At 33.1% G+C, this 12,592-nt stretch overlaps 1 protein-coding gene across 1 annotated transcript; it reads left to right on the forward strand.

The window, feature by feature from the left end:
• Positions 1-3,459: 3,459 nt before the first annotated feature.
• On the forward strand, positions 3,460-12,184 carry LOC141697553 (O-fucosyltransferase 16-like). Its single transcript, XM_074501976.1, has 10 exons — positions 3,460-3,734; positions 3,899-3,949; positions 4,079-4,160; positions 4,305-4,381; positions 6,818-6,906; positions 7,044-7,227; positions 8,827-9,008; positions 9,766-9,868; positions 10,554-10,885; positions 10,965-12,184. The coding sequence occupies exons 1-10, from the start codon at positions 3,567-3,569 to the stop codon at positions 11,410-11,412; spliced, it is 1,716 nt and encodes a 571-aa protein (XP_074358077.1). The 5' UTR covers positions 3,460-3,566; the 3' UTR covers positions 11,413-12,184.
• Positions 12,185-12,592: the final 408 nt, after the last annotated feature.

The following is a 12,592-nucleotide window of genomic DNA, read 5'->3' on the forward strand; positions in this document are numbered from 1 at the left end:
TGAGAAATTGAAACGAATTTTTTTTAATATAATACAAGATAGTGGGAGTCGGAGATATTTTTAAATCGATTTAATTCCAGAACGAGCCGGACACGAAAGATTTCTATTTCAATAAACAAAGTACTTTCGCGTAACATACATATTAAGCGAACGATTGAGATTTGATTTATAACTATAAGAGATAATCGAATATTCACTCAAGGGATATCCTATTTGATTATTTATTTATAAGTAATACCTAAAGAGTTACTAAAATATCCGAAAAATATTTAAAGAGATATTGAAAAGTTTTTAAATCAATTCACTCTATCTAAAACATATGTAACCATTCGAAGGATAATTATAAGATGTCAAATCCTGTCTTAAGTATTTAATTAAGATGTTTATCAATTCATTGAACCTTATTGAGAAACATTTAGTACTTAAGGTTTTATCAATTCATTGAACCCTTCTTAAAAATATTATGAGACCGTAAATATTTAATATTCCGTACTTCTAAAAATCATTTAAAAATAGATATAGTTCCCAAGTATACTTTCTAAATTATTTAAAATTCTCGGAAGAGATCAATCATCTAAAACCTATCAAAACCTTAGGGAACTTAGTCTAGAAGAATAAGGGTTTTGCTTCCTCGCTCAACGAAAAATAAGTGAACAATATATGTAAAACTCTACTACAGTTAAGGGTTTGAAAATGATTTTAAATTCAAAACTCCGACAACTCCCAAGGATCAATTGAATTAAAAGTGATCAATAAATCATCTTATTTAAAGGTCAACTCAGAACGATCTATTCCTTCGATATAGGATTTTATGTAAATGATATAATTGTTTTGGGACTGGAATGTGGCCTGCCCGGCACGGAGAGGTATCGGGTAGTGACCAAGCGCGGAGTGGCGCAGTATACAGTTATATGGTCTCTGTGGCTATTGACTTTCGGACTTGCACAAAAATGGGCAACCATCGTGTAATGTCTTGATAAGTCCAAAGGCGGCTAGGTTTGTATTTCTTATACTAGTAGAGAAAATTTCGTATTCGGCTGATCACCGGTACCTGGTTTATTCCAGTATAGTCCCTTTCCTCCACATTTGGATAAATTGTTGTGAAACCTACAGCAGAAGGCCGATAAGGCTGAGTTTTAAATAAGGATGTTGATGTATATATATCACATCCATATGAGAATCTTGGTTCAAGCATCATATTGAGATTTTGAGATGAAATGAGTACGAGTATAAGCTGATTAAACTGATAAATTTAAAGTTGAATTTTTCATAAAATTGACAAGCATATAAACTTTTAGAAACCTTGGATATACAATGCTTAATGGTTGTTTTTCCCTAAATGATCATATTTAAATAATGGATATCTATATCTTGTTGAGCGTTAGTGCTCACTCTTACTTTTATAAATATCATATCACAACAGATTACCAGGATGGCCCGAACCAGGATGACTGCCCGCAAGCAGGTAGGGGACGCACGTGAGTACCGTAGACTGTTCGTCCGCCAGCCACCTCAGGTAGACGAGTAGAGATAGTTTCCTTTTGAGTACTTGAACCAAGACTATTTGTGACCCGAGCCAGTCTCATGTAGAGCTGTTCTCGGCGTTCACCCTTTTGGGATAATTTCCTTCGGTCTATTATAACTTAAATACTTTAACGTTAATTTAGTAATGTTTCTGAGCATATAACCTGTGTGTGTGAGTTTGGTTAAAAGGTCGAGTAATGATGTGAAAAGATGATTAATTATTTATTAGACAATATTAAGTGATCGTAACAACCCGAATTCCCGACCTTGAACGAACAAAATCTATATCAGTTATATAATTTTGTTTTTCTTGTTTTTGCCAAAACTTATACTTTAAGGCTTAAGCCGATACGAAAAGAAGTGTGATATATCAATTTTAGAGTAATTTATCCAATATGATCTATAAATTATTTCCCTATTGTTTTGGAGTGGTGATTTTAAACACATATAATTATACAATATAAACCAGTTGTTAATTTAAGAAAGGGTCCCCTTCCCCAACCATGATTGATTAGGCTTCATTTCAGAATCAATCAATCCTTCCGCAATGATTTATTGCGAAAAGTTAAAATTGATAAATTTTACTTTTTGTCATTAACAATTTTATTCGATTAAAACTCAAAAATAAGTATAAACGAGACAATTTCAAGCGATTAACACGATAACATATACAAATTCTTGTTCTTTTTCTTTCGCGAGTAAATTTATATTATTTTCAATTTTTTATAATTAATTAAATTTGAAATCTCAAATTAATTGATAAAAAAGGAGATTTAAAAATATTTTTTATTTTTCCTTTTTGTATTACTTACTCTAAATTTCATATTTAAATTACTTCAAAAAATCATACAAAATCCTACCTTTTGCAATGAATTATTGCGGAAGTGTCCAATTTTTTTTTTAATATATTTTTTTTGTAGTAATTTTTTTTTAAATTTAACCATAAATTTGATAAGACTTGTTACTATTACTAGAATTTTTTTATATATATTTTTTTATTTTCTAAACATAAATATTATTTACTTTACCTTTTATTACGGTAAAATAAGTACACTATTAAAAAAAAATTATTTAACAAATGTAATTTTAATTTTAGAATACTTTGTTTATGATATAAAGTCCAGTTAGAAAAAAATTTTATACAATTCCATATTACAAATATTTTAACACTTGATACCCACAAATGATGTACTTTGGGTATACATTCTATCATTTTTATTTGAAATAGAAAATGTTGTACATTTAAATTTAAAACACAATAATATATTATCAAATATAATAGATAGACTGTTTCAGAAGTAAACTTATTATGTTCACATTTATATCTTTTTAAAAGTATTTATCAAATTTTTAGAAATAATTTTTTTAATAATAAAATTATTTTTTTTATTAAATAATACTCGTTTCAATAATATATTATTAGATAATTTGGAAAAACGTATACCCGAGGCGATTTTTAATTTATAAACTAATCATAAACTCATGGTGTCATGAGATCATGAATCAAAAACCTATCATATGTATGGATCAAAAATCGACCGAGTACGCGTTTTTTGAAATAATCTAAAAAGTCCAAGATATTTATATTATAATTTTATTATTTCATGACACATAATTTTACAAAATTTATAAAAAAATATTTTTTATTAAAATATTCAATATTAACAACATAACTAGAATATAATGTAACAATTTATTTATTTAATAAAAAAATTATATAGAAGACTTCCATAATAATTCATTATGAAAATAATGTGACTTCCACAATGAAATGATTTAGACAATGAATTATTGCCCACTCTCTTGGACGGCCCAAATTTATTAATTTCACAGCGTGGTTAACCCAACCGCTGGAACTTTTGTCTTTAAGAAATTAGTAAAAAATTGTTTGAAGTAATTTTGTCTAACCCGTAAAATGAAGGGGCCAAAACTAATATTACATCCCCGTATCCCTCTTTACTTATTCCCTCCCTTTTGTCTCGCTCAGAATATATTTTGTTATTTGGTACTCAGTGAGGTGAGGTGACTATCACCGCCTTATAATGGCTCATCACCGCCGGCGCTACCGTCATCACCGCCAGCATAACCGTTTTCGTTTTATTATACCAGCTATCTCTATAATTTGTGGCGTCATACTCCTGCTATTCACTTTCATATCTTTTCTCGCTCCTCCACTGGCTACTGATCATCTCCATCACCGCAATTTCTTGGTACTCTCTGATGCGGAGCATGTCGCAACAAATCTGATCTACATAGAAAATATATATCACTCTCTCTCTCTCTCTCTCTCTCTCTCTCTCTCTCTCTCTCTCTCTCTCTCGATACAAGTGTGTATTTGTTATTTGCTATTCTAATTTTGAATTTATTGACGCAGTTGCCAGACGGTGCTAGTGAAGATGATCAATTGCAAAGGCTTAGCATTCCGGTTAGGGCTGACGCTATTTTTGATTAATAATAATAATAAGTTTGAATATTTTTGGATTTGTAATGTTGTAAAATAATGTTTGATTGGATCTGAGTTTATTTAATTTAACTAGTTTCTGTTGAGGTGTAGAACAATGGCGATCGTGATATCTGGAACTCGAAGATGTCTAAATTCTTTTACGGATGCAGTAATGCCACCTATAAATTTGCAAGTGAGCTTTTACATTATTTTTTTGTAATCATATATACTTGATAATGTATTGCAGTACACTAGAAAGCACTCAGTTACATATTAACCTATTAACATTATGATAACTGTTTTCATTAATGGTTCACTTTTGCTTGTTCAATAACAGAAGCTAAAGAGGTTACACAGCCTAATCGGTACTTGTTAATCGTGACCAGTGGTGGTTTAAACCAACAAAGAACTGGGGTAAACTTTCTTTCCATTCAAATTTACGCAATTTAATGGGAAAAAAAATCAAAGGCCATATCACTCCTGTTCCTGTTTTTTTAATTGATTTGCGTGGTATGAGATTATTATAGCTGTCCTTTAAACAAACTGAAATCGAGGCCCTGCTCTCCCCTTGATTTTATATTGTTCCAGTCTGTGGCCATATTAAGGAGGAAATTTATCCTTTTTTTAACTATCAATAAATGCCAGTTGTATCTACAGCTGGTGCCTGGTGATTATAATTGTTTTACTACTTCTAAGAAAACTAGTTGATATTATTCTAATATGCTGATACAGGTTACTATATTAAATAGCTTACTTATTATTAGGGTATTTTGTTACTATAGATGTTTTGCCCCTAAAATTTATGACAGTAGCATTATTATGTGTACTTAACCTATTAAAGGATGCAAGCAGGGTAGATTGGATACATCCCCTAAAGTTACAAATTTGCTATTAAGGCAGAACTTTCCAGCTAACAACACTGTTATTAAACTTACTGGCAGACTCGACCGAACTAGAAAAAACTCACACCAACTAGAAAAAGCCCATCCCTCCACTATATAAACTTCATCACAGGTGGAGGAAAGTGTACTAGCAGTTGCAAACTTGTCTCTCAACGAACCAGAGATTGAGCCTGTTCTTTTTAAACAAGAGGAACATAATATTGACCGAGTATATATTATTTTTCCACTTCTTTTAAAGAATTCAAATTCATTACTTATTATCAATCAACTTATATTTTATGAATGAAAATGTGAATTGCTTCACATATACCAATCTTATCATGAATATAGATCTATATAAATATTTATTTTTATTATTTTATTTGTCAAGTCCTTTATCCAAGACTCTTCGATGATTGGTGAATCCCCGTGTCGCCGTATCCGAGTCCGTGCTTCCTAGTGTAGTATAATACTTCTATCCAAGGCGTCATTTGAAGAAACAAATTTAGCTAAAATTTCTGTACTAAAATTCAATCTATGTATACTACTCCCTCCATCCCAAATTAGTGGTCATGCTTGACTTTTACGCGTATTTTAAGGTGCCTTGACCGCATATCTCCGTTAATTATTTTTAAATTTTTTTTTGGAATAAAAATTTAAATCTTAAACCTTTATTCACAAAAATAAAATTTGAAAAATAATTAACGGAGATATGCGGTCAAGACACCTTAAATTACGTGCAAAAGTCAAGCATGACCACTAATTTTGGATGGAGGGAGTACAAAAGAAAGCCTTTCTTACTGAACACTCTAAAGTCGGTTCCTTTGAAAGTCAAAACAAAGCTTCCGAACTTCTCACTTCGGTAACTATTATTAAAGTCAATCTAATCATATAATTACACATTGACTATTTCATCATGAGGTGAGGTAGCTGCTTTTTCTGATGTGATTCTGTAAAAAAATTTAGGATCTGGGGCGCAAAGTTCAAGTATGGTAGACTTGGATGTATAATCCATGTAAAGACACAAGTTCATACTCCAACAAGCTGATGATATGTAGCTAGTTATTATAAAAATTTTAGGAGGGAATTTGTGATCACGTGGGTTCGTAGTAGGTTGGGCCTATTTTGTGGTTTAATTAGTTGACAATCTTAAATTGCATGGTATCGCTCATGTTTGTGATTTTAAGATCTAACATTAGGTTCCTGGTTCCCTTGACTTTGAATTCTGTTAAGAGTTAATACCATTAAGAGTCAAGACCTAGTCGGTGCTCATATCGCTGATGTATTCATTGGTAAATTTGTCGCTTTTGAGTTTGCCATATATGCATCATTTTAATTGTTCATGACTCATAGTTCCTATATTACTCATAGTTGAAGGTAAATGAAGAACCGCTGTGTGTAAAATTTCAACTGAGCAAGCAGAGTAAAATTTACTCAATTTGGTTCTTAATCATCTTGATTGTTGTTGTTTTTTTCCTCTTGGAATGCTTGTAGCTAGGTAATTGTTTAGTCTGCCCAAAGAAATGAAAAACTATGAACTATGAACTTCGAACCTGTTATTGAGATTAATTTATATCAACGTAGATGAGGTAGAAGATAATGAATGAAGCTTGATCCATAGCTAAAGACAGATCAGTGATGTTTGCATTTTTTTTCCATTATCTGGCCTTAAATGTTTTAAATGCCACAACAAATGATGAAGGATGTATTGCTCTTTATATATGTCTTTGACTTTACTAGGACAAAGTTAGATGTCAGGTCATTTTAGTAGTCCTGTGGTGAGCTAATATGAATTGTGTATTCGAAGGATAATGTACAACTTTTGTGCCTTGACCTGAGCTTGCACATAGTAAATATTTGTGTTGTGTACTTTTTCTGTTATTTGCTTGTTTCAACTATATATGTTATTCAAGAGTTAGTTTTTGGTGCTAAGATATTTAAGTTCTATTTGTTTTTTTCATTTTCCCAGATTACAGATGCTGTTGTTGCTGCTCGCATATTGAATGCTACCCTTGTTGTTCCAAAGCTGGATCAAAATTCATTTTGGAAGGATTCTAGGTCAGTTGTAAAAATTTCTCACTTGCTATGCTACATCTCTTTATATATCCCAATGCAGCTAATAAAGATGATCTTGTTTTTATACAATTTACTCTGGCGATGTTAGACAACAACAAACTTTTTTCTATTCTGTGCAGTAACTTCTCACAGATATTTGATGTTGATTGGTTCATATCTCATCTAGCTAAAGATGTAAAAATCATAAAAGAACTACCACTAAAGGGAGGGAAGCCATGGATACCATACACTATGCGTGTTCCAAGAAAGTGTAGTGACAAATGCTATGTAAATCGTGTTTTACCCAATCTTCTGAAAAAGCACGTAAGTTATCTATCTGGTTCCTTGGATATATCCTTCAGTATTAATTAATAATTCATAGACTTAACACATGTTTAGCATTTATTATGTATATGCTAGAACACATAGTTGCATTATCATTTTCTGTTGTTGGCAAGGTTTACTTTTACTTGCCATGATCTTAGATACCTATTCGTCAGATATTTGTATTAGAAAGAATCCGCTATGTCATTTGTTTCAGTCCATGTGTATATATCAATTAACATATTTTGTGTGATGTATGTATCACCAAAGCACATGTTAGCTTTACTAAAGCATGCACATGAAGTGTATAATTATTGATGAAGCAGTTACTCTCAAACACTACTTTACTATGGTGTTGGAAAATTATATTCTTTATTTAATTTTTCATGTTACATAATGTTATAATGATATATCCAAATTCATTATTTATCCTCTCCCTTGTCTTCTCTTCTATCCCATCACATATTTTTCTTCAATAGCCACATGTGCGTTCAACTTCCTTCGGTTCTATCAGTTGTTTCCATAAGATTGTGAGTGCACAGAGCTCTTGTAGTTCTACTTACAAGCCTTTAACCTAAGTAATGCAAGGATAATTTCATTACTAATAATATAAGTAGTATGTATAAAGTTGTAATTTTAAATCATTATTTGTGTACTGGTAACTGCCAAGTATCTGTCTACAACAACAGTTACTTGGGATGAGCTTGCGAATTTGGGTTGAAGATGATGTTATGCGGCGTTCAGAACCGCGTAAAGGCATAGATTCGAGTCTCAATACCAGTCTTGTTAAAGGCGCGATTAATGGCTCTTCGCGCTTACGCGCAAGATGTGCGATTCGAAATTAAACGATTTATTGCGATTCTGAAATCGTCCAAAAGACGCTCAAAAGGCGCTACAAAATGCAAAAAGGCGCTGATAACATAAAAGACGATAATACCCTTAAAAAGGGTAAAGTGAGAGAACCCTAAAGTGTTTCACAACACCCAGCCTCATCTCAAGCCCATACATCACAGCCTCCATCTAAACTTAAGTCTTCTTCTCTATTCTCAGTATATACATACAGATATATACATATATCTATAGATTTCTCTTCTTAAGTTTCTTTCTCTCTTAATCTCTCTTCATGTCTTTCTCGATAATGACTCGCACTCCTGATATCGGGATGGAAGTATGGAATTCCAGTAGAGAACTCAAGTGCCAGAAATTTGAGGGGCCAGAAATTGAGTTTGATGACATCGAAGCTTTTGAACTAGAAGCGATAGGCGAGCAGCCCGGTTGTTTACTTGCTTACTCGTTAGAGTAAGGGTTAAGATCAGTCTATTGCTACAAATTGTGACCCCGATCTTGCTGATATTTCGATTCCAGTTGATCTCTCATAAGTCTTAATACATGTATCTATCTACCTCTCTCAATATATAGGGGCAGGTTTCACTTAGAGTACTTTAATTTAAGAACCTTAGAACTACTTTGTATATCTTATGCCGACCATATTACTTTAAAATATGTTTTTTTGGGGAATATTACGTAAATGTCTGTAACTGTGCGTTAAGCGGAATGAATTTAATTCCTTTTCCTACTTAAAAATTCGTGTTTTAACAGGCTGTTCAACTCACCAAGTATGACTACAGACTCTCAAATAGGTTGGAGTCAGATTTACAGAAGCTCAGATGTAGAGTGAATTACCATGCCTTAAAGTTTACGGATCCTATAAATAAAATGGGTGAAAATTTGGTATTCCGAATGAGGTCTTTGGGAAAGCAGTATATTGCCCTGCACCTGAGGTAGTTTTAGTCTATCTTTCCCTATTAATATTCTGTATATAGATTGGACCAATAATATTCATGCTCCTTTGTTCCCCTTGTCGGTCTCACTTATTGTTGCTCGAGTTATAATAAAATAATTCAGAATGTAATTAATGAGATAACACTGTATACTTTGTGTAATAATGTCTTCATTGTTTGTTTATTAACTACTGGGGGTATAAGGTAGTCTCACTATTCGACTGACACTCGATTGAAGGCGAACCTGGTATGCTAGGTGTGAATGAATTAATAAAAACACGAATTTCCTTTGTAAATTTGATTTTGGAAAACAGTAATGGTTTATAAAAGCGTTCATCTGCATGGACAAGGTAAATGTTCTAATAAACTAGAACACTACAATACATGGTTAGACAAGGGGAGGTATCATTTATCTCGCTATACTTGTTGCTTAACTATACATACTCTTTCATTCTTTTTCCTGTTTCCTTACAAATTTCTATTAGGAATTTGCACAGATGATTTACCTGCATGTTTTGCTTTTTCATTGGGTTCTAATCGTGCAACAGTCTGTTATTGTTATACAATTAACTGATGAACTATTATTCATATGTAAATATATTTTTTTTCTGTTATTTGCTCTTTTCCCTGTGTGAAGTTGATGGTAGCATTATGATTCACTTGATTTACCCGCACTGCCAGTTTATTGATACTTTTTACTCCAATTATAATTATAATGTGGAGATTTCCTTATGCAACAGTTTGCTTTATGTGTCAGGTTTGAACCTGATATGCTTGCATTCTCAGGATGCTACTATGGTGGAGGAGAGAGGGAGAGAAATGAACTGGGTAAATTACGAAGAAGGTGGAAAACATTGCATGTATGGTAACCCTGTTTTACATAAATGATTAAATTTGGATTTCGGCATGTAAGAATTTTCTTTTCTGGACTTTCAAATCAGCCGTAATTGTAGAGTATACATATTAGCCATGTTCCATAAAGAACACTCTTAAATAGAACTAGGGAGAACAAACATAGAATCTAGAATAAGATCACATTTAGATCTAAATTAATGAGGATTTTTTCATTTAACAATTAGGCACATAACAGATTTTAGCAAAAAATTAACAAAAAATAGGTTTAAACGTAACAGGTATATTACATGTAGAATCTCATTGTGACAAAAACATATATCAGGTTCTATGCTAGAATCCTATAACATTTGAATTTTTTTAAATTTATATGAGATTTCACATCAGATTTTATATGTTAAGCTTGATTATTTTTGTCATTCTAATCCTCACCATCCGTTGTTTAGTAAAGAAAGGATGATGATGGTGCTCTTTTGTGTTCCTTGTATAAGGGCATTTTCTCGGAATGCAACTCTATAAATATATGCTGAAATGTAAAAAAAATTAATGGAAAGCTATTGTCACTTTCAATCAAGAAACATTTTCCTGCCATAAGAAAGACAATTTATGGATCTTCTTTTCGAACCTGTTCTGAGTAGACCAAAGTATGGGTTCATGAGTGTGGGATAAGAATCTCTTATTTGTTTTTTACAGAATAGCAACCCAGATAAAGTAAGAAGGCAGGGGAGATGCCCACTTACTCCTGAAGAAGTAGGTCTGATGTTGAGAGCACTGGGATATGGTAAAGATGTTCATATATATGTGGCTTCAGGTGAAGTATATCGAGGAGAAGAAACATTGGCTCCCTTGAAGGCACTTTTTCCAAATTTTTATTCAAAAGACACAATTGCTAGCAAGGAAGAGATGGAACCATTTTCTGGATTTTCCTCTCGCATGGCTGCACTGGATTACATAGTATGTGACAGAAGCAATGTATTTGTTACCAACAATAATGGAAATATGGCAAAAATTTTAGCTGGAAGGAGGTGCGCTGTAAAGGCAAAAATAATACTATTTTATACCATTGAATGTGTGTTATGTTGATGTTATTTTCGGTGATTGTAGGCGATATTTTGGGCATAAACCTACTATTCGTCCAAATGGCAAAAAACTCTACAGGTTGTTTTTGAACCGTGAGAACATATCTTGGAATGAATTTGCCACTGGAATTCGCAAGCATCAAAAAGGATTTATGGGGGAACCTAAGGAAGTTAGGGCAGGCAGGGGTGAGTTTCATGAAAACCCTTCTGCCTGCATATGTGAAGATTCGAAGGCCAAAGCAGTGGCGGAGTCAAATCCGCGAAAATTTGGCATGGGAAAGAGCACAGCAAAGACAGATATGACTGCCACGGTTGATGACCAAAGTAATGAAAATGAGCCAGAACTCTCTGATGAGGAAGAGGAAGACGATACGAGTGGCTCTCAAGATAATAGTAAGTTCAATGGAACAAGTACTGATTTTGAATCTTCTACATTTGAAGAACCAGAGTTGGAGGAGTTGCTTTCAGATTAATCGCTGAAACCTTTTCTCTAAAAAATTTAACCGTTGCAATGCTACGGTAATTATTTATATTATTTTTTCTGGTACGACTGCTTTGTCCTGCTGTATGAGAGCATGTGAACATGACAAAGTTGTTGAGGATTATCAAGCACTGGTTTACTCGATGAAAATACATTGTGATCTGTGAAGCTATTCCTTCCAATTTCACAGCATGAAGATTCTGATTCATTCCCAGACATTTTGTCTGTGCTGGGACTTGCAGTTTGAGGTGCACTGTAGACAAACTGTACAGAAGTGTGTAAAAGAAATTCACAGAAAGGTAATAGGGGATGAAATACATTAGTGGGTCCTCGAAGATAATATGGGAAATGGTTTTCTGAGGTTGCAGACAGTAAGAAGGAAGCTGCTAACTAAATTGCTAGTGATTGGTTTCGAATCATAACTTTAATGTTTCTTTCCGGTCCTTTCTGTTTTGGTTGGGTGCTGAAAGCTTCTACAGGTAGGCTGTCTTGTCAAGTTGAAGAAAATCACGCAACTCTCAGTTACATCAATCTGATAAGACTACATCTCTGTCCAGCAAAATCAAATTTACAGTAGCTTTTTGGCAAAATCAAATTTACAGTAGGTTTTTGTATTTTTTTTTCTTGTCACATTTTATCGTAAGATTGATGCTGATCATTGTATGTTGAACATGGTAACTGTATACTATTTGTAACCTGTAGAACCTAAAAGCAGGTGGCCTGCTAGTGGTTTGGGGGATATAGGGACAGACTGTTTTTTGCTATTTGCTCATGCATATTTTACACTATTCTTGTTTTTAGTTCGTAGATGATGAATGAATTATTGTGAAGTTACGATAGCTGAACTACTGCCGCAGCTCGCAATTAACATTTAGAAGTGAGGAGATATTTTAGCAAGTCCAACTAGGTGACTGAAACAAATGGGAATATTTGCTCGACTCTAATGTAACTTTGAACCTGAGTTGTCATCGACGACAGACGAGGGACAAGATAATGATTAAACTTTTGTATAGCTTAAGACGTTCACTGTTATTTGAAGGGCACGGATACCCGCTTTTATCGTATTGAATTCATAAACACTACGTGTATCCATAAATCTGTTTGCATTAAGCGAGATGTTGATCGGTAATTATTTTTTAATATAGAACAGTGAATGATCATATGTAATAATA

Source organism: Apium graveolens, chromosome 11 (assembly GCF_009905375.1).
Source record: "Apium graveolens cultivar Ventura chromosome 11, ASM990537v1, whole genome shotgun sequence".
NCBI lineage: Eukaryota > Viridiplantae > Streptophyta > Magnoliopsida > Apiales > Apiaceae > Apium > Apium graveolens.